The sequence below is a fragment of the Petaurus breviceps genome, unplaced genomic scaffold (assembly GCF_028583685.1).
Source record: "Petaurus breviceps papuanus isolate PSGF00001 unplaced genomic scaffold, PetGlider_PUasm1.0 38, whole genome shotgun sequence".
Taxonomy (NCBI): Eukaryota; Metazoa; Chordata; class Mammalia; order Diprotodontia; family Petauridae; genus Petaurus; species Petaurus breviceps.
The window spans coordinates 21,675,068-21,701,869 of NW_027186304.1; the positions used below are offsets into that span (position 1 = coordinate 21,675,068).

The window sequence follows — 26,802 nt, forward strand, 5'->3', positions numbered from 1 at the left end:
AAATGCATGAAGTAAACCAGAAGTTAATAACTCATTTGGAAAAAAAAATCTAGGTCGTGAAACATTGTATTGCTCTGTACCCCATACACTGTCCTGGCAGTCATTGTCATAGCAACTAGTCTGAGTCTCTACCAAAACTGTATGAACTTTCCTCCTGTTACTTTTATGCTTCTTTTTCTGAGCCAAATTCACCACAGCCCTCTCTTCTACCACCTGAAATCCTCCAGCTTGCTTTTCTAAAAGAGAGCCCAAGTGCTGCAACACAGCCAGTTTTCTCTCCATTTCAATTTTTTCTTCTGACAGTTTGTCTCTGCTTTTACATATAATATGGTAACCTGTTAGTAAAAACCAGCCCCTTCTACACAATACCTCCAGCTCTCTCCCAGGTTTTATTGGTAGTCTCTGCAAACATGTTTCTAAATCTCTAAGTTCTCCCTGCTGTGAACTCAGTTCCCAGTTTTCACAGAGTCCTGTACTTTTAGACCTCTCTCTTGCTAGGGAGGAATAAGGTAAATCATTCCATTCTGGGATAGTCATTTCTTCTTCTAAATCCCTTCTGCCTCCAAATAGAGATCTGATATTTCACAATCCCATCTCTGTCATCAAATGTAGTGGCAATGCAATATTTACAGTACCAACAGTCACTACAAATATACCTAAATAGTTATCAATCACAAAATATAAAAGACTCTCCATATGGAGGACAGAAGCAAAACATTTATTCCAGCACCAGAAAACCAAATCCCAAAGCCAGTAAGTCAATTCCATCATAGTAGCAAAGAAGTCAATAAGCCATAACAGAACAGAGTCACACCATTCTTTAGCCTTCCCACAAACACAAACATTTACTCATAGGCTTGTCTCCCTCCATTGTGTCCTCTCCTCTCAACCATGCCTAGCTTCTTTGATTCTCAGCTTCCCGTAGGCTCCGCTCCACCCTTCAGCAAACTCCTCCCACCACAGTCTCCTTATGATTGCATTCAGCCTATTAGGGGAGAGAGTATGTTTTCAAAGCAGGGAAGGTCTTCAAATTCCTTTAGGCTTATTAAGGGGCAGAGAAGATCTTCATATTCCCATTATCATTACAAGTGGAACTTAGGTAGCCAAATGGTAAATGAATAGCATTCTATTGTTACATGTTCTAGACTAGCTTAACTTTTCTTATAAGGCATTCTAAACTTAAACACAAATAATATTTAATAACCCTCAGGTAGTACAATAGGTAGAGTACCAGACCTGGAGTCAGTAAGAGTCATCCCCTTGTGTTTGAATCTGGCCTTAGACATTTAGTATCTGAGTGACCCTGAACAAGTCCCTGTTTGCCTCACTTTCCTCATCTGTAAAATCAGCTGGAGAAGCTAATAGCAAACCAGTTTAATATCTTTCTCAAAATAACTTCAAATGGGGTCAAAGAGTCATATATATATCTGAATATGACTCAACCACAAGCTTTGAGAGCTTGGATTTTTGAAACCAGAGTGGCAAAACTTGTTCTTTGATAAAAACTGGTCCAGTTAGTTTCACATTTTCATTTTGATTTTATGATTTCCTCTTGCAGAAATCTCACTAAAATGATAACCAGAGAGCAAATATAGATGCTGGACTTTTTTTCCCCTGAAAAAGGAAAACTATAAAGTATAGAATACAAATTTCTCTTTGTATCTTTGCCTGATTAGTTTTCCATTTTGGAGTCTTGCCTTTCCTAAATTTGTTAGTATCATGAATAATGAGAAGAATGATTAAGCCACGTAAGTTTCTCATATTAGAAAATGAATCAGAAAAAAAGTAGCCTACTAATCCTGTACATATTTCCCATCTGACCTGGCATCATATAATCAGTAAAGATGTGGGGAAATGCATTTCTCTTTGCTAATGGAAAATACTGATCATTTAGTAAATCAACATTATAAAAAAGTATGAACATTGAATTAGGTAAGTCAGAGAAGCTTCTGAGATGAGTAACAGCTTCAAATGGTATATACCACATGTTATTTATTGATCTGCTTGCCATAAACAGAGAGAAAATTGTTTTTAGTAGGTCATCATGAGAAATGTTTGGGTTTGCACACTTCTTTGTAGTCTAATCTGACTAGTGGAATATATTTTATTTAGAAATCTGCACAGGTAATCTAATTTCTCATTAGACTCAATGTGATTTCTATAGATTTGCTGATAATTTCTACATTAGAACACTAATGGAATGAGATGACATAGTATGGTGAATTGTATACCCAACTAGGAATCAGAAAACCTAGCTTAAATTTTTAAGTGATCAGCATCATGAGAAAACTAATTTTAAACTTCTTGAAGGAGAAAGTGCTAGGTTCACATATAAAGTGATAATAATGCTATGCTGCCCCCACTAACTGATCATGACTAGAATATATATTTAGAATTTCTTCTGGAATGCTGAATAATTTTGAACCAAGCTTTCCATATACTTTCCTGCTTCCCTAATTGCAAAAAACTGGCTAAGAATATGGACATAGTTTACAGCAAAGGAAACCTTTTATCTATGAAAACTGTGAAGGAAAACTTTTATCTCTGTGAAAAACTAATTAACCTTCAAGAAGACAAAATCCATGAGCTTGGGTCCATCAGCACCATACACTAATCAGCTAAACATACCAGACCTATCATGTCTAGTCAAATGTAAAAAAAATTACTGAAGTACAGATATATCTGGGCCAAACAACATACCCCAGCAAAACTTACTGGTTTAAGACCATGGGAAGTGTGTAGTAGTTCCCACTTACTTTATCACTAGTTTTTCTATCATTAATCAGATTCTGCCAAGACACAAAGAAAGTAATGTTATTGAACTTCCATAAAATTTATCGCTCCTTTGAAAGTTAAGGAAGCACTGTGGATACTACTGGGTGGCAGAAAAATATGCCAAATTGATCTCTCTACTTTTATAGAAAAAAAATCCTGGAAAACAGGGAGGAAAATAGAAAGTATAGGTATGGGTGGACTATATGACTGCTAAACACCCTTCTAATTTCTAAATTTCAGTCAACATATGAAGAAAAAAGAGAGGAAGTATCTAACTACAAGTAGATATGTAAGATCAGATGGTGCTTAGGACAATATAGGTAGCATTTCTGAAAATAGTATGATCTGCTTCTCCTTCTGGAGGTTGTCAAGAAGATACTAGACAATAGCTCTTCTGGTATGTTTGATCCTCTCATTATATATACCTATACACATATATAACATGCCTGTATATATGGTATGATGTCTTTTAAGTAGCATGCCTAAAGAATATGCATTTTTAGCACCAAGTGGAACTTTCATAAAAATTGACTACGTATGGGGCACAAAGTTATAGCAAAGAAATGTGAAAAAGGCAGATATAGAAACACATACTTTACAGATAATAACACAATAAAAATAGAAATAAATTCAGAGAGAACAAACAAAAGATAAAAACCCAAGCTAGGATTAAGAATAAAATACTAAATGAGTGTGACAAAGGACAAATCATAGAAAAATTAATAATTGGGCAAAATAAAATTATAAGAAACAAAATTCCAAAATGTCTGGGATATGGCTAAAGTAGTATTTAGGTGAAAGATCAGTGAATCACAAAATATGAGGGTTGGAAGAGACCTGAGTGATCATTTAGTCATATGTGTATGCAAAAATAAACACATGCATGCATATATGTGCATATGTATATTGTAATATATGTATATGTGCATAATCAAACATATATTGCATGTGTGTATATGTGTGTGCATGTGGATGCTTATATATCATATATGTCGTGTTTTATCTATATATGTGTGTCTTTCTATAGGCACATATATACATATCCATGCATTCATACATATGTCTATATTATCTATCTCTCTGTCAGTTTGTCTTTGCTCCTCCTCCTGCTTTATTGTACAGTTCATAATTAACCTCCCCCCACCCCCATGGTCTGCAGTTGTTTCTGTTTTGGCCTAAAAGTTGAAACAGTAATGCCATTCTTTGCCTTATTTTTACCTAACCTTAATCATTACATGGGCATTGCTTCAGACCAATTGAAACCTGGGAAAAACTTCAACTTACAAAAATCAAGATCTCCCCTAAATTAGGGGCTGCCAGGTGGCTCAGCGAGTAAGAGCACCGGCCCCAGGGTCGGGATGGCCTGGGATCGAATCCAGGCTCAGATACTTACCACCACACCCAGAAATAACTGGCCGTGTAACCAAGATCTCCCCCTACATCTGGGACCATCTCCAGTCTTCCTGATCTATACCTTGCCACTGGACCCAGATGGCTCTGCACAGCCCTCCCTCACTTAAATCCAAACTACTTGCATATCATGGCATCACCTCCCTGATGCTATGGTCCTCTTTGAGAATGCAGGATAAACAAACAAAAACTCCATTGTACAGAAGAACAAACTGAGATTCAGTGGAGTAAAATGATATGTCTAGCATCAAACATTAATGAGCATAAAAAAAAAACAGATTCAAATATAGGTCTTCTGACTCCCAGGTTATTTCTATTTCCTCTACACCACCATCAAACTGAGTTTTAAAGAAATTATTGGGCAAGTAGCTGGCACAGTGAATAGAGCACTGGTCCTACAGTCAGGAAGACCTGAGTTAAAATTCGGTCTCAGACATTTGACACACTTACTAACTGTGTCACCTTCAAAGGGCAAGTAGGATTTTGATTAACAAATAGAACTTTTAGGAGGGTGGTGGGAAATGTTAACCAAAGAAATGGAAATATGAAGAAGAAACAAGAATGACCTGTCTAATGGGACATTAAGGAAATGTGTAGCTAGAGCAAATGTTTGTGAATGAGAATAGTGGGATGGGGGGATAGAAAGCATTAGATAGACAGACAGACAGAGAGATAGATAGATAGATACCCACACAACTGTACTACTCCTGGATTTCTCTCTCTTCTCCATTGTTCCCCAGGAAGCTCATTATTGACATAAACTACAAGATACCATCAGCCTCTACCTCATCACTATATTTTTCCCTTCTGATTGAATGGTATAGTCATGAACTCCAAAATCTCCATGTAAGGAGGGGGCTCAGCTCAGAGGATCTCCTCATTTCTCACCTGACTGACTACTCTTGTATCTCGCTTGGATCTCTACCATATCTCTATTTATATCTCTCTCTCCTCCCTACCCCCCCCCTTTCACTCCCGCCACCATGCACATATACCCCACACCTCCAGGCCTTTTCAGGTTGCTTTTGTGTGTTGTCTTCCTTCATTAGTTTGTAAGCTCCATGAGGGAAGAAATTATCTTCTGTTATTCATATTTATATCTCCAGCACCTTGAACATGGTAAGGGATATGTTTATTGACTATGACTATGATTATGCATGTATGTATATAGGTGCTATATACATCCCATGTAATATATTATATGTTGTATAAATGTCCAATATATTACACAGGTGTATATATGTGGGTGTGTATAAGATACACACATATGTGTGTATAAAGTATACAATGTATATATATGCCATTTAGCTCTGTATACCTAAAAGTTTAAACAGTAATTCTTTATATGTGTGTATGTGTATATTGGCTGTAATAAGAGGAAATGAAAATTGTTTGGATGAATGTTTCCCAATAACATGTCCATAATTCCTCATCCAATGCTTTTTTAATATGCCATACCATATTAAAATGATGTTTTCCCAAGATTTCAATCAAAATAATTCACAGAAGAAAATGCTTGCTCTGAATTCTGCATTGTTAATTTTATCCTTGCCATAAATTTTTCTGTTAAGGAAATCCCCAAGGAGAAAAAGCCAGTAAAATAGTTTCTGTCAGGCTACTTTAGTAAAGGGTTTTAAGATTGTTATGGTTTCTTATTTCCCCCTAATGCTGACATTTTATAGAGTACTTTTTTAACCTTTTCTACTGATTTTTTTTAATTTTGAAAAGTGGCCAAAATTTGTAGCTATACTTTGTGTGATTGATTTATTCTTGATGTCACTCCTAATCTTTTTCTTTCTTTTGATCATTCTTCCTTTTTATAAATCATAAAATTTTGGTCGAAATTAGAGCCAAGAAATCTAGTAAATAACACTCTACAGTAGAGAACCATTTTATTTTTCATTTCATAGTTATTTCTCTAGCTGTTAAATAGATACTTAAAAGTGAATCCAGAATCATATTCAAAGTCATCCAAAAATAAATAATTTATTTATTATTATTTATATGTAAAATATATAACAACACATATAAATATATGTATTTATATATTATATATGATATATATATATAAATTACATAATTTATTTTCAGGTTGTTGGAATTTTATATTCATTTCTGTAAATTGTGCTCTCTCTTTTATGGGGCAGAACTGCTTACCTTTAAGGAATGTCTCTACAAAAATAATTTGTTGGGTAAAGGTTTTAGGTTCAAATTCTACTTGACAAATAATTTCTTTGAATTCTGATGAAAAAAGAGGGGCCTTTCTACCAGGCCAAATCAATATTTAATTTTATATAGCCCAGCTTGCCCCCCTTTTGAAGATGAGTTAAAAAGCAGGGTCCTACATGGTTTTCACTTCCCCCACTGGTGGATGCTCATATCTTTACCTTGTGAGGTGACTGCATCCAAGAATGACTATGTCTAACTGACACTGAGCCAGTTAAAATATTTTTCTATTAGATATTTAAATGTCCTGAATAGATAACATGCCAAATGAAATAGCCTGGCACCTTTTGGAAAGCTCTCTTAACAGGCAAAATTCACACTAATCACCAATTTAGATGACTTTAAAGAGGGGGTTCTTAACCTCTTTGCGTGTGTCATGGATAATTTTTGACAATCTGGTGAAATGAAATCACTTTTAGAATAATAGTTTGTTGCCTGCATTATAATTTCAGTTAGAGGTTAATGAAAACAAAAATGCTTTTTCCCATTCATTTAGACCCTGAGGTAAGAACCCCTGCTTTATAATAAGAAATCTCCCAGGGAGGGCTGGGGAATAGGGACAGGAAGATTGGCCTTCTGACAACAGGATCTTGCTATGTATAGTACTAAGAATTTCCCAGTCTTTTTAATAGCTCATTTTGCAAGTGTCAAAATCCATAACTAGTAGTAGTAAATTAAGTCTAAGCTTTTGGATAAGCTTTTAGCACCAATATTTAGACACTATTGTTTAATATTAACATTTCTAGAGTGGTACAAGTGTGGCAGGAATACATGATGACAAATTATGTAAGGCAGTTTTGCCCCCATTGGATAATAGAGTCACATGTAGCATTGCACATGTGCAAAAAAAGAGAGAGGAAAGAAGGAAGGAAGGAAGGAGGGAGGGAGGGAGGGAGGGAGGGAGGAAGGAAGGAAGGAAGGAAGGAAGGAAGGAAGGAAGGAAGGAAGGAAGGAAGGAAGGAAGGAAGGAAGGAAGGAAGGAAGGAAGGAAGGAAGGAATACCCCTGACCTCAAGGAGTTTTAAATTTAGTGAAAGAAAGCTGAGGGAAGGAGCAAATACCCTTCAGGGTAGGATATAAGGAAGTGGGCATGATGAAGAAGTCTGAAGGAGTGAAGCTGGGTGGGAAGCATAGTTGGAAATTTATTTTAGTCCATTAAAGTGACCAAATTTACAACATGCATGTGGGTTGTGGCTTCAAGTGGGCACTTCTCTCCTTATTCTTTGAACTATAGATTCCTCATTTCTTCACATTTTTAGAACTAGAAAGGGATAATAATCATGAATTATTAGGAATCTTACATCAATCATAAAAAGGTATCAAATCTATAAATCTTAGAACCTGAAGCTACCAGATCAAGCTGCCTCTTGTCTAAGTTTTACACTTTTATAAGTTGCATTGGGCTTTTCTACGATTTTATTGTCCTGTTTCAAACCTAGAGTTTTCGCTATTTTATCACTTATGTAAATGTGACTCAGAGGGCTTGATTCTGACAACATATTCACACAGAATCTTAAAGGCATAAGGAGCCTCACAGAGCATCTAATTGAACCTATACTTCAACAAGAGTTTCCTTTACAATATCCCCAACCATTGGTCATACAGATATCACATGATACCCACCAGTGATGAGAAATTCACAATGTCTTAAGGTAGTTGCAATTGTAAGGAAATTTTTCTTTACATTGAGCCTAAATCTTCCTCTCTACACCTTTCATCTCTTGTTCCAACCTCTGTCTTTTGGAGCCAAACTGAATGAGTCCAATCCCCTTTCCACGTGATGATCCTTCAAATGCTTGCAGATAGCTACCGTGTCCCCTGTTTTCTCTTCTCTAGACTAAATATCTCCACTTCCTTTAATTGATCTTCATGTTTATTTCCACTTTTCTCATGCCATTTAATGCCAGAATTCAAGTAGGAGTCAATGTCCGATATGTCGTATTTTATAGTCAGCATTGCTCAAGGACCAAGGTTTCTGTTTTACATGTTGTTCTTGGAACGATCCCACCTCCATCAGATCCCAGTGGCTCCCCAGCTGGAGAATGTGAAGCAGGCTTTGTTTTAATGTGGTAGCCAAGCAGTATGGCTGTTGAGGTCTCTAGTGCTTCAGGATGTGTGCCTAAAGCTGTGGCTTTCTGTTTTATATTTTGTTGTGATAGTGGTTTCTCCCTATTCGTGAATAAATCACTGGAGGACTCCAAATAGCAGGCAGCAACAACATGCTCTGGTGCATAGGACTAGAGAAACTTGCTTTTGCAAATATAGGGTGCCTATATTGGACAAGGAAAGGGGGTAGAGACGGATGATGTAGGTTTCCTCAAGCTAAGAAAAGTACTTAGAGATCATGAAGTCCAGCTCTCCCTAATAATTAGAAGATTTTGACCCAGAAAGGTTAACTTATTTTTCTCAAGGGCACACAAGGACATATCCTAGCAGAGCCAGGATCTGAATTCAGGGCCCATGATTCCAGTTAGGTATACTTTCCATTACATCATAAGGAGTTGGTCAGGGGACCACAGCCTTTGGGTTTATTCTTTTCTATTTTAAAAACATTTTAATAGTATTATATTTTTTCCAATTACATGAAAAGAAAGTTCTCAATTATTACTTTTATAAGATTTTGAATTCCAAACTTTTTTGTCCATCCCTTCTTCCCCTCTTACCTCCCCAAGATGTCAAGCAATTTGATATAGGTTATTCATGTACAAACACAGTAAACATATTTCACATTAGTCATGCTATGAAAGAAGAATCAGAACAAAAGGGAAAAACAGAGGAGAAAAACAACAAAGGTGAAGATAGTGTGCTTTGATCTCATTTAGACCCCATAGCTCTTTCTCTGGATGTGGACGGTATTTTCCATCATGAGTCTTTTGGAATTGTCTTAAATCATTGTATTGCTGAGAAGAGCCGAGTCTATCAAAGTTGATTGTTGCACAATGTTACTGCTAATGTGTACTGCTGTTTCTCCTGGTTCTTCTCACTTCACTCAGCATTAATTCATGTAAATCCTTAAAACATTGTAGAAGTATGTATCTGCTGCCAACTGTGTGCCTAGTTCAGTGCTATGAATAATTGAGAAAATGAAAAAAAATACAAAGGAGCTTTTTGCCCTCAATTGTAGTAATAGAAATCAATAATACCTCATATTACTATAACAACAAGTTTTTTTTAATATTTTCACATAGATAACCTAAATTATATGTGAACAGCAACCCAACGAGGAAAACAGTGGAGATCATAATTTTCAATCTGTTGTTGAGGAAATGGGGCCTCAGTGTTAAAAAAGGTTTGTCATATCACAGTAAAATAAAAAAGTTAATAAATGACATAGCCTGGACTCAAAGCCAATTCTGTTATCTATATTCAATGCTCAGAGGTGAGTTAGAGACACACTGTGAAACTGACATATACTGAAACAAAGAGGGGATAATGTGAGGTTACTGATAGTGTATTTAATCTCAGAAAAAGGGGAAATCAACAGTACCTAGAGTATTCTGTAAAAGCTTATGGTATCATGGTCTTAGAAGTGGAAGGGACCTTCGATACCATCTAGTCTAACACTTAAAGAATGCATCCTTTCTATGGCATCACCAACAAGCAAGCAGTCACCCTCTGCTTGAAAATTGATGAGGAATGATGAGGTACTCAATAGTTTTCCATTGTTGGTCAACTCTAATAGTAAGAACATTCCTACATAGATTGAGCTGGATATTGAGCTCTTTATATACCCATTTAATTTTTCTAGTTCTGCCCTCTAGGACAAAGCAGAGTAAATCTAATGTATCTTTCATTAGAAAACCTTTCAGATTGTAAAAGTGTTGAATCATAAGCAGAATTTTGAAGGATGGGATATATTTACATAATAATAATAAAATGATGGTGGCCTCTATAGTCATAGCAGCGTTTGGAAGGGAAGAGGGGGAGGGGGGAATCTTACTACTGTACTTAAAGATTCATTCCTCCAATTTTCTAAAAGAAATGAACTCCTCAAATTAATCTTCACTTGTACTGAATAAAGAAAGGCTCTCGAGTCTAGTATAGTTATCATTTAGCCTACTAGACCTATAGTAAAATAAGTATATTCTAATTTGCACAAAGGAAAGTTGAACAATAATGGGAAGAGTTTCTTGCATCCAAAGGAATGGGGAAAATAAGAAATAGAACTGAAAACTGGATGGAGATTCCTCAGCTTCTTATCCATATCCAATTGTTTTTCTCTTTAAAAGACTGTCTTAAACAATGATAGGCACTTTTCTAAAGACATTGATCATTATAAGATAAACCCAGTCTATTATTGTTGACACCTAAACTAGTCTGTCATAAACCATATTAACAACAAATGCTTTTCTATATTACTATCATGAATGTTGAAGTATTTGGATATACTTTGCATATTTCTTGGAGTTTTGTGTGGGAAAGGGTACCAGTAGACTTTCATGTTGTTCTATCATATTGCAAGTTGCTTAGCTTAGCTCATTCAAAATTTCGGTGTGAATAATTTAGTCTTCCTCTCTTCCCAATTTTATGAAAGCACTGAGAAGAGAGGCCTTTGGCAGTTATCATTATATTGTCATTTCAATATTGCATAGGCAGACAGTTTGGATATTACATAGACTGAATTGGAGACAGTGAATGGAGACAGTCTGTAATTGACTGGGCATCAGAGAATGAGTAAAAAAAAAACCTTCCTCTAAAATTAAGAATGAAAAAGCCAGGTTGTAAAGTGAACTAGGTCTCATAGGATTTGTGGTCTAGTATCTTTGGTTGTGGAACCAATATTTTATCTTGATTCATCTATGGAAATGGAATGTGTTTCTTTATCCACACACATAGATTGATAGTGGAATTTGTTTCTGTTCTAGCAAAAACCAGTCCAGTTTCTTTTATTTGCCATTCACAATTTACAAAACAAAGTTTTCAAAGCCTGAATGAGATTATTATTATGGTTATACTCAGAAGCCTCCAGCAATCTGGTCAGGGGGATTCCATTGCCATGTGGATTTCTCTGGCAGTTTTTCCTCTTTATGAGTTGAATCACCCTAAACTCTAAAGGAGGAGAGCAAGAACAGGGGTTCCTTCCCTCACCCAGACTGGCTTCTATTTAACAGAAATTAGATCTCCAAGTTGGGTGGAGTCCTGCCAAAACTGAGGAGCATGTGCCTTGAGGACTAGGAGCAAGGTCATTAATCAACCCTGCCCTTCAGAGGCTGACTGACCTTAACAGGAGCTGGGTCTTTACATAAAACAGAAGGAAAAAGCATAGATCACAATGAATAATTAATAGAATGGTAGAATATTAATTTCTCTAAATATGAATATTATTAGTGTGATTATGATTATTGCAGGTTACAGCCGGTAAATATGCCAAGGAGGAAGCATCTCAAGTCATTAATCCCTCCCACCTTCTTCATGCCTCACCCTACAGTTCAAGGATATAATTCCAACAAAGCAAGGATTGTGGGATTTTCCTTAATAGACCTGTTTTGCAGCTCTTACATGGGAAAAGTAAAAAGCCAGCTGGGGGTTATGAGGAGGAAGAGTAGCTTGTTCTAAATAGAAAAGATGATGAAGGAATATGAAATATTCAACCATTGATTAAAGAAAAAGGATTCTCATAAATCCAGTCACTAACATATTGAATGTAAGCTGAAAAAAAAATGAAAATGAAGTCCTACTACTTAGGATTTTATGTAATATAGAGTAGGCTTTAATAGATGTTTAAACAAGTCAGCTCACCACACACTGCTGGGAGAGATGATCTAATTCTGAACCAATTAATTTCACCATGATTTGAATATTAAAAGTAATTTTCACTCAGTGGTACACATGTATAATAGATATAATGGATGTCAGAGTTGGAGCAAATAAGTGGCTGAATGGATAGAGTGTCAGGCCTGAAGTCAGGAAGACTCATCTTCCTAAGTTCAAATCTGTCCTCCGACACTAGCCATGTGGCCCTGGGCAAGTCACTTAACCTTGCTTGCTTCAGTTTCCTCATCTGTAAAATGAGCTGGAGAAGGAAATGGCAAACCACTTCAGCATCTTCACCAGAAAACCCCAAAAGGAATTACAAAGATTCAGGCATAACTTGTTATGTTAAAGTTAATGTTATGTTAATGTAAAATGTTAAAGATGAAATAAATCTTAAGGCCTTTTTAATCCATTTCTTTTCCTCTCAAATTATCATGTATTTAACTACCTGGTATAGTCCCTGACACAATAGTGCTTAATAAATTTTTAATAAATAAATTATTTATAAGGTGCTTAATAAATGTTTATTGATTGATTATTGGTATCACTATTTGTATCTTCATGTTTATACCCTACATATGTATTTTTGTACTTGTTTTTTTCCTCCATTACTATTGCAAAGTTAGGATTGTTTTATTCTTTGTATTTGTATTCTTCCCCCACCCCCGCTATAGAGCCTGTTTCACAGATCACTGTATTTTTTAAGGAGCAGCAATAAAAATTGTAAATAGCATTGCAAGTATGGAGACATTGTTGCTATTATACAAAGGTGTGATAATATTTCTCCTTTGTTTTTAATCGTTTTGATCATCATTCCTGATGAATTTGGAGGATGCAGTTATGGCCACAGGAGTTTATTAATCTTTGCCTTTAGGAAACAAGTTACAAATATTCCTTTATTCCTTTCCTAAATCTGGCATGATAATTTCAAAGCTATTACCATACAAATATATTCTGGATCGTTTTTCCCTAGGTGTTATTTCCTTTTACTTATGAAATTTATATACTCTTTTGGAACTATCTTCATTAGTCACAAAGCATTTATTGAGTGCCTACTATGTGCCAAGGGGTGTGCAACATGCTAGTAATGCAAAGACAGTCAATTAAACTTTACTCCCTTTCCTTACATTCTCTCAGGAGGGAACAACTTGTAATACAACATGTATACAAATATATGTCTGTGTAGATTACTGCATGTGTGTGTGTGCATGTGGTGTAAATGTGTAGGAAATTCCAGTGGGAGGGAGCCATCAACTGTGTGGGGTTTTGTTCTTATAAAAGGTGCACTTACACTTAGAGGAAACTAAGCAATCTGTGAGGTGGAGATTAAGAGGGAGGGAACAGGCTCCAGGAATGATCTGTGCAAAACCCCCTAGAGGGAAGAATAGCCTGCATGGGAAACAGCAAATGAGGCTATTTACCTAGATTTAGAGTTCATAAGGAACAATGTGTGATAAAACCGGAAAGGTAGGCTGAAGCTAGGAAATTGGACAGAGCGTGCCTTTACTTGGCACACTTAATTATTCCATTTTCCCAGTGTGAATGCTTCCATGTTCCACACTGAGATGACCTTTAGGTTCTTTCATGTACTGCTTTTTCCTTCCTCACTTCCTTTTGTTTCCTAACTTCCTACTAGTTTTAACTATTTCTTTCCTGATCATTCTGTTAATTAGTTCATTCAAAATATGTATTTAAAAAAATTCTCTACCTTCAGTTCATTTCTATCTTTACCATTGCTTTCTTTTTTCCTATTCTGCATATTATTTTGCACTCACAAATCCAGGCAGTGCTATTATTAAATTGTTCTGAAAACCATGTTTTAACATTTCAGGGAAATAATGCTTCTGAATAGTATGACATAGGAGTAATGATAATATTTTGACAATGGATTTTTTTCTGGTGACTTATAATAACTGATATTTTTGTACCTGAACTTTTTTTCTCTGCTTTTGTTTCTTTCATCTACCATTCATTTTCTGAGTATGAAAGCAAGAACCAGTCTTTATTGATTCGGAAATGCTTCTTTTTAATCAGATATTATTTTATTTAAATTAGCAATTGAAGATTTACTTTTCCAGTAAGGAATTTCACATAGTCTCTCATTTTATGATTGTGGACAAAATGGAGAAAAATGGACTATATAGCTGCACTGTTCGGGAAATTTGGAACTGATGAAATGGATGGACATACACAGAGGAATCATTAATGGGATAATATCATTTTGGAAGCAGATTTATAGTAGAGTGCCCCAAAGATTTGTCTTAATGACTTAGATGATAACATAATTGACTTTCTTGCCAAATTTGCTGATGTCACAAAGCTTGAAAAATAAAACATCAGAGGGTTGTGCCAATCTATGTGTTAGAAGGGGGAAAGGGAATAAGCATTTATTAAGTATCTGCTATATACCAAGAACTATGCTAAGTACTTTACAAGCATGTTATTTGATCCTCACAACAATTCTGTGAGGTAGGTGCTATTATTAGCATTATCATTTTACAGATAAGGAAACTGAGGCAGACAATGCTTAAGTAACTTGCCCATGTTCACAGAATTAGTAAGTGTCCAAGCTGAATTAGAACTCAGGTTATGATGGCCACGTTTTTTTACATTTTAAGATGGTCTACCAAAGAAACACTAAAACAACTAATTTCCCTCTCATTGCTTTTTTCCCTTTTTCTATAGCTTGAAGGGAGCAGATGCTGGCAATGGGATCAGAGTATTTGTACCAGATATCGGAATGTTCATTGCTAGTTTGACCACATGGCTCGTTTGCAGAAATATTGTACAGAAGCCAATGCCAGAAGATGCAGCCCAGTACAACATGCAGTTTGAAAATGAAGAAATGGTATTCTTCCTTTATGTATTTCCATTCACTTTTCCTGATTTTTAAAATGAAACTTCTGTGAAATTGTGAGAATATATAGACAACTTTTCAAATGCCATCCAAAAATATTGTTTCAAATATATCAAATATAGACTTTTAACCAAATTGGCCTGGAGCTCTTAGATATTGTAAAATTTAATGTTTGTATAAGATTAGGAAAATATAGCACATTTACTAAGAAGAATGTATTTCCACTTAGAAAATAGACACTTCAGTTTTGTGTCCATTATGCTTAGAAGTAGGGATATATGACTTTGGCATGTTCTAGTCAGGTTATTTTAAATCACGCAGTTGCTCAGGGAAGTTAGCATTTATACATTTGGCTAAAGAAGAAAATGATTGGGAAAATATAAAGACTGGGAAAGAACTAAAGGACTCATGGAACCTTATGTTGCTTCATTAGGAGTTGCTTAATTACCTGATAGTTTATAGGGGTAAGTATTAATTTCATTATTTAGAGTTCTTAATTTTATTTCTCAACCTAACCTTGTAGTGGAACACAGTCAATGTTAGGAGCTATAGGAAAACTTCCTGATATTTGGTGAGATAACCTACAAATGCTTTGTCATTATAGGAATCTAGGGAATCCGTAAAAACAAGGACAGTATAATATAAACATTTGACTGTAAAACTTTGTAAGATTAATTGTCATAACCTATTGTCAAAAGAATTATGAAATTTTGCATATATACACGTGTGTATATAAAATAGAAATAGGAAAACAGTTTTGAGTTGTATATTTTGTATTGCTTTAGAGCCACACAAGTTTGCAATGCAATTTAATGTGATAGGAGCTTAGGCATATGAATCAGGGTTATGATGCAATTTGGGGTTTCTGGGAACAGGAAATTTCAGGGTATGGGGTGGCATCCACCTAGAATGAATGCACTCAAACCTTCTTACAGTGAAAAATGACAAGGTTTATTGTAACATACCACCATTGAAAATGGGCTGTGTTCTTAGGGAATCTGCAACTTATTGGGGTGGGGGGGTGGAGGCTGATGCTCATATACAAAAAGGAAGGATCTGGATGGGATTACGGAGTGGTCATTATATGCAAGTAGTCTGAGGTGGGCCCAAGTGCTACATTAAAAGGAATATCAAGTAAGGTCATTAGGTGATCTAGGTGGATTAAGGTGGGCCAGTTGCCTTGAACAGAGGTGCCAGTGATCTAGGCTGCTGAAATGTATGGGAAAATTCAGGGACTGGGTTGTTTTCAAAGACATGGTCTTTTCCTTTTAGGAGTGCTCCCATCACCTTTTCAACTGAATCTAAAGGTTATTAAAAATTAAAATAGAACAGCAAATTTTCATGAGAGAAAATATTAATTGTGTTAAATATTCCTTAGATTTTGAGGAAGACACTTACCTGTCATATATATACATATATATACATACACAATATACATATACACATATGTTTGTGTATATCTGTGTGTGTGTATAATCACACACTGTGGACCAAACCAGTATATTCTCTCAATTGTGCACCCAAAAAAATGTTGAGAAGATAGGCTTGAAAATCACAGTGCCTGCTCATCTTTCCACTATATCACCAGGCATAGCCACAAAGGGACAGCCACTTTTTTCAATTTAAAAGTAGATTTCCATGGACCAATATCATAGCACATAGTATGTATTTAGTAAACCTTTATTGAAAATTGAATAATATAAAGGATGAAGAAATGTATGCAATTTATATTAAGAACATGTCTACGCCAATTACACTGAAAAAAATGAATGTGGACTTTCCCTTTATAAAATAAAGAAATTATTTTGATAGTAAGGTCAGAGAAAGAGACCTAAGGGGCGGTGGATAGAAAACAAATACATTGTTTTTTTTTTAATTTCAACATTTGTCCAGCAAAGTTGTATTGTTGAGTTAGCAGCTATTATACAAAATGTAAGCATTATAAAAGTAAAAGGCAATTGTATCTGTGTATGTGAGGCTGACAAGTCACCTAATGGGCCAAATGCAAAATCACTGGATGGATCTTTACCTTTTTTTTCTTCTTAGGGTTTAAAATGAAGTATAATCTAAACTGACTGCCTCCATGCTTTTCAGACATTTATGAGCAAATCTGTATAAGACTATGCCAACTTTAAGGCCCATTTATTTCTAATGGGAAGTAATCTGTTCAATCCATATATATTTCCATCTGAAACTCCTGAAGATTGGTACATTTCCCAGAGATTCAAGAATTCTTCCAAGTCAGGCAGGCAGTGTATGCCCAGATTTTTACTGAAATAAAGCCAGGCTTCATTCTGCATTGCAACTAGGTTTTCAGGACATAAAAGATTCAGAAAAATCAGGTCCATTTTTTAACCTAGCCAACCAACTGGAACTTGATTTAAGAGCATAATTAGGTGAAGCTGCACCTTTGTAGTAAATGCCAAGGAATGTATTGGCAGACATCCCTCCTGAAAAGGTGATAGAGATGGATAAAATAGTGAAGTGTGCAGGCTCTGTGGACTCCTTGGTGTCTTGTTACTTGAATTTTGTCTCCTCACCCTGGAACTGAGTTACGTCTGTCATCCTTTCCCTTTCTCTCTCTGTTCCCTTTCTCTCTACCACCGACCTACATACTAGGGCTTCTATGAATGCCAAAGATTGGGAGCATTCTGGGATGACCCAGAAGAAATTGAACAACTGGGCCCATTTGACCAAACTTTGAGTGTCTAAATAAAAGAAGTTTTATGCTCACGGGATCTGAAAGGAGTTTATAATTATTCAATAACTATAGAACTTCTCTTGGTTACGTGTATTATTGGAGTTGCCTACTCAGAGGATATTGTTAATCTACATGTGAATCTATATTGCATTTATCAAAGGTTCTAGACAATATAAACACATGCATACTTTCTTAGAGAAAAGCATTGGGGACTTTCTTTTGGGGCAGCCAGGTAGCATGTTGAGTAGAAAGTATCAACCTAAGTTCAAATCTGTCTGTGTGACCCTGGACTTTGTCTCAAGTTCCTCAGTTGTAAAATGGAGGTAATAATAGTACCTACTTCCCAGGGTGGTTGTAAGAAGTAAATAAGATGACACTTTTAAGGTATTTGCACTCATGAAATGCTTATTCCCTTCCCCTTTCCACTTTTATTTGACTCTACTAAATTAACACTGTTTTGTTAACAGTTGATTAGTGGGATCGACTTCTATTCCTTTTACTTCTCACTGAGTTATGTAACTCTGAAGATGTAGTCTTCTACTAAAAACTGTCAGCAACACTTGCTAATTTGCTTTTTCAAGTAAAACCTTGTCAGGTCACTTTCAAAAAGATGTTACATAATCAAGGAAGCAATCATAAAAGTTTTTATCGACCTACTGAGGCTCTAAATCTGACTACATCTGTGTGAGTGATCTCTTCTCTCATAGGAAGACGACTTGGAGCTCTGAACTGTGCCATTCAAGATAAAGCATTTATCGCAATTTTCCCTCAAATGCTAAAACAGCATAGGCTGTACAGCCTCAGCTGGAGACAGTTCCTCTCCACAATGACTAAATTTTTGTTTTCCACACGCTTATACTAATCAGTTTCATGCTGGGTATGATTCTTGCCCTCCAGGGATCTAAACACAGGCACAGACACAGACACATGCAGACACACACACACACACACAGAGTTGCTCAAAATCTGTACCCAAATATTTCCAAATCAAAAAACTACCATACATTTGCACTTAGACACACCCAAAAGTGCAAGCCTTGATTCAGACTCTCTTGAGGTTGACTCATATCTTAAGATATGGATTCCACACAGTTATTCAGTAATCCCTTGCTAGCACAGCACTCTCAGCATTCTGTACTCCTCTGGGCAAAATTATACTTTTCTAACTATATCTACTATATCCAGAGTGAAAAGAATATTTTGACAATATCTTTATTCTGCTATATATCAGAAAGGGTTAATGAATAACCAAGGTACTTGACCAATTTCATTTTGAATTCTATCAATAGAGGCAGTAGACTTTAAATTGTGATTCCATAATAGATTTCTTCTGAAAAGCATGTTTTGCAACTCTTCATAGCTTTGAATGTGCCATTTCAACTTATTTACACAGCACCTCTAGTGTGGTGGTCCTAGGGCAATAAGGTTCATTCTTAGTGATTGCTATAGAAATGCCATCAGCTGGTCTCCATTTCACTTCTGTTTGTGTCTTCCTTTGTGTTTAACAGTCAGGGGTTATGTCCAACTTTCCCACCGATTCATTTGCCCTTCCTCTCTTACTGTTTTGATAAGTGATGCTACCCATCTTCTTTCATCATTCCCCATATAATGTGTTGATATGTTAAGATCAACTCTGTCACTTTTTTCCCTCTCCCTATTAAGGTGTATATTGCATCATTTAAACTTCACTAGGAAATGATGATAATTATGTTAGTGTCTTTACTTTTATCCATTTCCCACATTTCAAAGTGTCCAGATTTATAGTTACATACAATGTTTTCTTATTTTTACAGTTTCCTCAATTTGTATGTTGGTTTTTACCTTTATTTTAACAGATAATTGCTCTAACTATACAACTACTTCCAGAATGACTCCTGCATTGGTAGCCATTAATTTACTTCAAAATAAGATACAATCAATATCATTCAGTATGCTCTTCAGTTTTGCATCTTTCAAATCCCTTCTTTGAGACAATATTTATGATAAAGAGTTGGTGAAGTTTCTAAAACTAGCATTTGATCTCTTTCAGTTCTTAATTCCTTATTTTCCAACCATGTTTTTTTTACTGTACTTTGTGCCTAGTTTCACAGAAACATCTCCAATAAATAAGATGTATATTGTACCAGTTTGAAGGATCATGCCAGATTTTTTGTAGAATATTTGTAAGTGACAAAAGAGATTACTTCACCGTGTGACCTTGAGCAAGTCACTTAACCCCAATTGCCCTCCAAAAAAGAAAAGAGATTACTTCAGAGAATTCTAGGAAGTATGAATAAATGAAGAATGAAGTGAAGAAAGCCAGAAAAACAATTTATATATGGACAACAACATTGAAAAACAAAACAACTTTGAAAAATTTTGACCAACTATGTCTCCAGAGCATCTAAGTAGATGCATATTTCCTACTTCCTGACAAAGAAGTGATGAACACAAGGTGCAGTGACACACATTTGTGGACATGGCCATTGTTTTAATTGGTTTTGTTTGATTATGCATATTTTTTCTCTTTTTTTCTCTCTATTTTTAATGAAGAGGGTAAGGGGAAAGGTGGTAGCAATAGTGAGCCCCGCTCCTCAAAAAAGAGGGCATTATCATTTTTTTTGAATACACAAAAGAAAAGAGGAAGTTCAGAAGGAAGCACAAACAAGCAGGACAATTTTTAACATAATATATGGAATTTATATTATCCTCTTTTTGTGTTCTGCAATTTGTGTGAAAATGTTCTTTTTTGAGTTTGTAATAAAAATAATTTTTAAAATAATCATGCCCTTTGTCCCAATAATTGCATCAAAAGACATAAAAAATAATAAGAAAAGATGTATCTACTGGAAGGTTTTCCTTTTCATCTTTGTTAATTAAAAACTGGATGCAAATTTAATGTCCCAAGATAAAAGGTTTTTTTTTTCAAGTTATATATAAATATTTAAATGTGTAAAGCTTCTACATACTCTATGAAACTTCGAGTTCCCATTTATTTCTTATGAACCATATTTTCCAATACATTCCAACATTTGCCTATAATTCTCTCTGATTATTAATATCAAGCAAGGCATAAAAGGGAGAACTTGGTGCCCACCAAAAATTTTTGCCACTGCCATTGAAGTTGTACAGTGTTCATGCCTCCCATAACTCTAAGATCAAGTTAGAAACTTCTCTGATATTTAGACCTTTACAACCTAGTCCCAACATACCATCCTAGGTTGATTCTACATTACACCCTTTCTACACACTACAATGAAGCCAATATTTTTCTCACTGTTCTGCACACAAACCATCTCTAGCCTTGGTTTTGGGTGTTCCCCATGTTTGTCTTGCATTCCTTCCTCACCAACTCCTGTTAGAATCCCTTACTTCCTTAAAATAATAGCTCACTATCAACATGTAAGGGAAGTTTTGACCAGTTTCCACAACTGCCAGTGCCCTCTGAGCCTAAACTTGTATTTATTTGGTAAATATTTGGCAAACATTAATGATATTGTTGTCTCTTCTGGCGGAATGAATGTAAGCTAACTGAGATCATGAATGGTTTCATTTTTTCTTTTGTATCGTGTTACCTGGCACAGTTGTTTGTCCTTTGTTTGGATCCAGATTAGCCCAGACTGAATATGGACAAAAAACCTGAGGGTCTTCCCCTCCTAGATCAATTTTTGTTTGCTTGATTGTTTTTCACTAGGTGAAAGCGGTCATTCTCTGCTTCATTTCTTAATCACTGCATGGGCACTTCCTCAGTGAAATTGAGATCTATTGAAGACCTTAGCTTAAAGGTCAATGTCTCCCACTCTATCCAAGGCCACCTCCAGTTGTCCTGATGTATATCTTCCACAGGACCTAGATGGCTCAGGAGGAGAAAGTGAGGTTGGAGACTCTGCACATCCTCCCTCACTTAAATGCAGTTCATCTACGTGTCATGGCATCACCTCCCTGATGTCATAGTTCCCTTCAAGAAGGAAAGACAAACAACAAAAACCTAGCTTAGTGTTGGCACAGAGTAAGCAAGACTTAATAAACATGTGTCGATTACTTGAATGATTGGTTTCATGATGGTGGGAAAGCCTGCATTTTTTCAAAATTAAACAATTGCATTATTACCTCTATATTATTAATGAAGCAAGAGTCAGTAAATTTTCAGAGATCAATGCCACAGATTTATTGACCCATTTCCCAGAATTAAGTTAATTCTTAATTCTCATGATTTCCAAATCCGTTTAAGCATTGTGTAGTTAACAATCCATTATTTCACAGCCTAGATTTTCCCAGAAAGGGAATGAGGTGGGGAACTCAAAAATTATTTATACCCAGCTTTGCAAAACACTGAATAGGATTCTGATGTAAATGATTTTACTCCTCTAGTTATATTTGTTTGGGGCTAATGTTAGCATTAGTTTGTATTCTGTGAGCTCATCTGGATTGGCAACATAGGGAAGCAGTTCAAGAGTTATAGTGTAGTGCTGGAACCCTTGTTCTAGATAAAAATGGGTAAGTAAGATCTACAAAATAAGCAATCCATATATGAACAAGTGGGTGCTGGCTGTAATGAAGGTATAAGTAGGAGGTAAAGCAAACCTCTCTTTTTAAAATCATATTTGGAGGTTCCAACTTTTCAAAAACATTTCTTCCAGACTAGAAAGGTTGATTCTAAGCATTCTTGAAAAATACTAATGTGTGCTGGTATTAATAATTCATTTATTTCAATGAAGACATGGCAAATTTAATCCCTCATTTTGCCCAGCAGGATTTATTTTCAAAATCCTCATTGTGATAGTAAAATAGCTGCTAACCCCTGAAGATATCATGAATTTTCTTTAATCTTCATTGATTATATAATTAGGCTCCACTTTGTTTTTGGAAAAATATTCATAAAACTGAGGCTTTCCCTTAAAGATCCTCAAGGGATTTGGAGACAACCATTGTAATGTTATCCACTATACTGCTTTTGCATTAACTTAAAGTGAATCTCTGTAAGGGAAAATACTCTTCCTTAAAGGTCATAAAGGCCCTTCTTTCTACTCATATATTTGTATGGTTGTTTAATTTCATTTTTATTTATTTAAATTGTGAATTTCAGTGGGGGGAGATGGAAGTTAACAGCTTGAAAAGTTGCTGTTATATCATGCATATGTGTTTTTAACAATTGTAATAGAATGGAAAAGAAATACTATGAGGAGAGGGAATTTCTGTGTAATGAAAGCAGCATGCATATTTGTATTTTACTAAGTCTATCTCAGTTCTCTAAGTCTCACCAGCATAGATTGTGGGAAAGGTGTTATTGCTGTTTGCCCTTTGTTCTGGAAGAGAACTATGACCTCTGGAAGATGAGGCCATAACTTGTAGGTAAATTGGATTTAAGTGAGGGAGGGCGATGCAAGGTCACCAGCCTCACTTTCCCCTCTGGAGCCATCTGGGTACAGTAACAAGATATAGATCAGGAAGACTGAAGATGGCCTGTAGGAAAGTATGAATGCCAACAATGAAGCACTGTTGATGAGACAATTCAACCTGCTCGCATCACTGACTTCAGCAGTAGTAACCCTATTCTGTAAGAAAAGGGAAACTATATTTATTAAATTTATCCAATAATTCATTCAATAAATACTTATTGACTAGTTATTATGTGCATTTGAAATGGCATAAAAGATTCAGTTAAACACTGCTGTATTTGAAATTACTAGCTACAACTTATTGGGATCATTTAAATGTATTTTCCCACATGATATTTTGTGCAAAAATTATCCTTGGCCAAAGGAAGGAAAAATGCAAGCCAATAGGTAGAAGTTATAGAGTGGCACATTTTAGTTTAATATAAAGAGGAACTCCGTGATCATTACAGCTTCCCAAAAAATGGAATAAGTTGTCTGAGGAAATAATAAATTTGGTGCTCTTGGAAGTCTTCAAATGGAGACTGTATATAATCACTGAGTTTTATATAAAGGGAAATTTTGTTTAAAATAGAACCTCCAACTTCCAGTCCAAATTTTAGATCACATAAAATCCTAATACTGAAGTGTTAGTGAGGTAATGTCATTCTTGAGCAAATTTTCATTTGAAAAGAAGGTAATATAAAAATCAAAGAATGAAACCTCTATTGTTATGATACCAAGCATTATAGAATTAGAAGAAATAGGAAGTCATTCAATGATGTTATCTTTCCTAGCATCCTTCAAATATATTGTGTAGACAGCTACCTGCCTGATTCACTCATAACATCTATTCTACTCATAGCACAAGAAGGTTATATTATCTGTCAAAGTTGAGTTTTATTTTGGAACTTCTGTGTTAACCAAAACTGATACAAAAAAATGAAAACAAAATTCCTCTGCCCTCAGAAACTATTATTCTGTTAGAGAAAAAAACATATATAGAGAAGTATGCAAAATAGATACAACAAAATAATTTCAGCTAGCAGTGGCATTTATTAAATGCTTACTAAAGACACTGTGCAAAGAGAGCTGGGGATAGAAATAAAGGCAAAGACATGGTCCCTGGCTTCAAGGAACCACATTTTAAAGGGTGAAACAACCTACCAATATGTACATTTGTGTGTGGGGATGGGGGTGGGGGTGGGGGTTTAGTGGAATAGAGTGTAGTGGCAGTGGAAATTAATCTCAGAGACTGGAGAAGGAGGGAACCAGAGACTGTAGGGACTGTAAGGAAAGAAGAGAAAACAGCCCAGGACAGGGACCTGGGATATACATAGGGTGTGTGATATACATTAAAGTAAAATGGACTAGGAATGGCTTGATAAGTAGAAAGAGAAGAGGAATCAGTTTCACAGAACTGGAATGAGCAGAGAGTGACCAGGAAGAGGGAGCAATCAGCAATGTCAAATGTCAAATGTCAAAAAATCAAAGTCAAGAAGGATGAGAACTGAGAAAAGGCCATTGTCTGAATCTGCCAATTAAGAGACCGTTGTGGGGGCAGCTAGGTGGTGTAGTGAATAGAGCAATGGTCCTTGTGTCAGGAGGACCTGAGTTCAAATCTGACTTCAAACATTTGACACACTAGCTGTATTACCTTGAGCAAGTCACTTAACCCCAATCGGTCTGCCTTCCCCCTCCAAAAAAAAAGAGAGATCATTGTTAACCTATAGTGCCTGAACAAATGCTTACAACTAGACACAATGCTGAATATGTAGTCTGATTAGGTCAGTCAGGGGTAGCATGTAGGCACTGTGTTTTGACATGAGGTTGGGATACACATATACACACTGCACTATAGGGATTCAAAGATAGTTAGCTTTCTTTCTTGCTTTCCAGGATGATACTGTGTCAGTAGAAACCTCCTACAAAAATCTATAGAAGACACACAAACATCAAAGCTAAAAACCTGAAGTTTTAAGGCATAAACAGTACAAAAATTAGGTACCTGGGCTGGAATACAGGTGTATTTCCCACAAATTCTCAGGTGATTCGGTATTTTCAAAGACAGATTCATATTCAGGTGTTATTTGCTCCAGGCTTTTAGAAACCTTTCCATAGGGTTGTAGCCAAGGAGTATGTTTGTGAAAGGGCAGCATTTTTTTTTCGCAATACATTATATTTTTTAAAAAAGGAATGAAAATCCTGATTTTAGCTATTCAGACAATAAGGCTATATAGATTAACAAAAACAATTTGTGTTCTGGGTTTTACATTCCAACAACTTTGTTAGTTCTTTCTGGATAATCATTCTGAACATTCCAGGGATTTATATTGAGTTCTGGAAATAACTAGTAGACCAGTTTGACTATAACAGAGTCCACGAAAGGGAATAATATGAAAAAAGCCTGGAAAGGTAGATGGGAAATATATTAAAGAGAAACTTCAGCCAAGCTGAAGGCTTTATATCTTATCCTAGAGGCAATAGTGAGTTATTAAATATTTTTGAATGAGTAACATGGTCAGGTTTGCGTTTTAAGAATGTCAATTTAGCAACAGTATGGAAGAATAGAGAACAGAGAAATGAGAACCAGGAAGACTAATTCACAACCTATTACATTTTAAATTCCAAGAGTTGGTTTCACATATTCATGCACAATCATACATCTGTATACAAATACCTACAATATACACATTGTACATATGAGTTAATTATTTAGGCAACTGTGTACCTGCACATATATGCACATATTTATCACTATCACACCACAATACAGCAAAAACCAACTGAGAAAATGATCCTGTAGAGAACATAATGACTGAACCGGGGAGCCCGATTTTCCTGATTACATTTATCCAACACTTTAAAGCTTGCAAAAAACTTCCCTAGAATATAGAACAATCAGAGAAAGATAACACAAGGAGTAAGTCTTAAAAGATCATCCAACCCAACCCTCTTATGTTATAAATAAGTAAATCAAGTGTCATACTGAGGGAGTAACTTCCCCAAGGTCACAGAGGTAATAAGTTAGTAATTCAAATCCATTACTATAGATCCCCAATGCATTCTGTTATATCATGTCTATAGCAACACAAAAGGTGTAGGTAATACAAGTATTGTTATCTCCATTTTTCAGCCTGAGAGAAGTTAAATGACTTGCCCAGAGTCACACAGTCAGTAAAAGAATAGTGACAAGACCCAGACCTTAAGGAAAATGACAAATAAGCTACAAAATGGAACTTATTTTTCATCATTTTTTATTAACTTTTTTTGATCAGTAGTGTTAGCTACCATGATTGGACTTTCTTACCTTAGCATCTGAGAGAGGAAGTGATAAGATCAGTTCAGAAAATGAATTTAGTGTTGCACCGGAGTATAGAGGAGAATTCTCTGCTGGAAATTTTAAAGGTATTTAGGAAACAATTTTCAAGGTTAATAGCTCCGAGTTATATTGATTCTTCAATTTCCTTCACCCCACATATCTCATCAGTTGCCAAGTTTTATAATTCCACCTCCACATCTCATGCCTCCCTCCCACTGTCCTCACTCTCAGAGTCACCACTGTAGGCCCTTATTGTCTCTTACTTGGACTATTGGACCTCTTAATCGTTCTTGTTGCCTCAGTCTCCCCCCTCTCTAATCCATAACAATTCCTAAGGCATAGGTTTAACAATGTTTCTCCTGTGCTCAGTAAGTTTAAGTAATCCTATTGTCTATGACCTCAAA

General features: G+C 35.7%; 1 protein-coding gene across 3 annotated transcripts in view; it reads left to right on the forward strand.

The window, feature by feature from the left end:
* PIEZO2 (piezo type mechanosensitive ion channel component 2) overlaps positions 1 to 26,802 on the forward strand; it is a 557,384-nt gene that overhangs the window by 305,637 nt on the left and 224,945 nt on the right. For all 3 annotated transcript variants that reach the window (XM_069099626.1, XM_069099625.1, XM_069099627.1), the window contains exon 5: positions 14,850 to 15,012. In XM_069099626.1, coding sequence (XP_068955727.1) covers positions 14,850 to 15,012 — 163 coding nt within the window. The remainder of the gene's footprint in view (positions 1 to 14,849; positions 15,013 to 26,802) is intronic.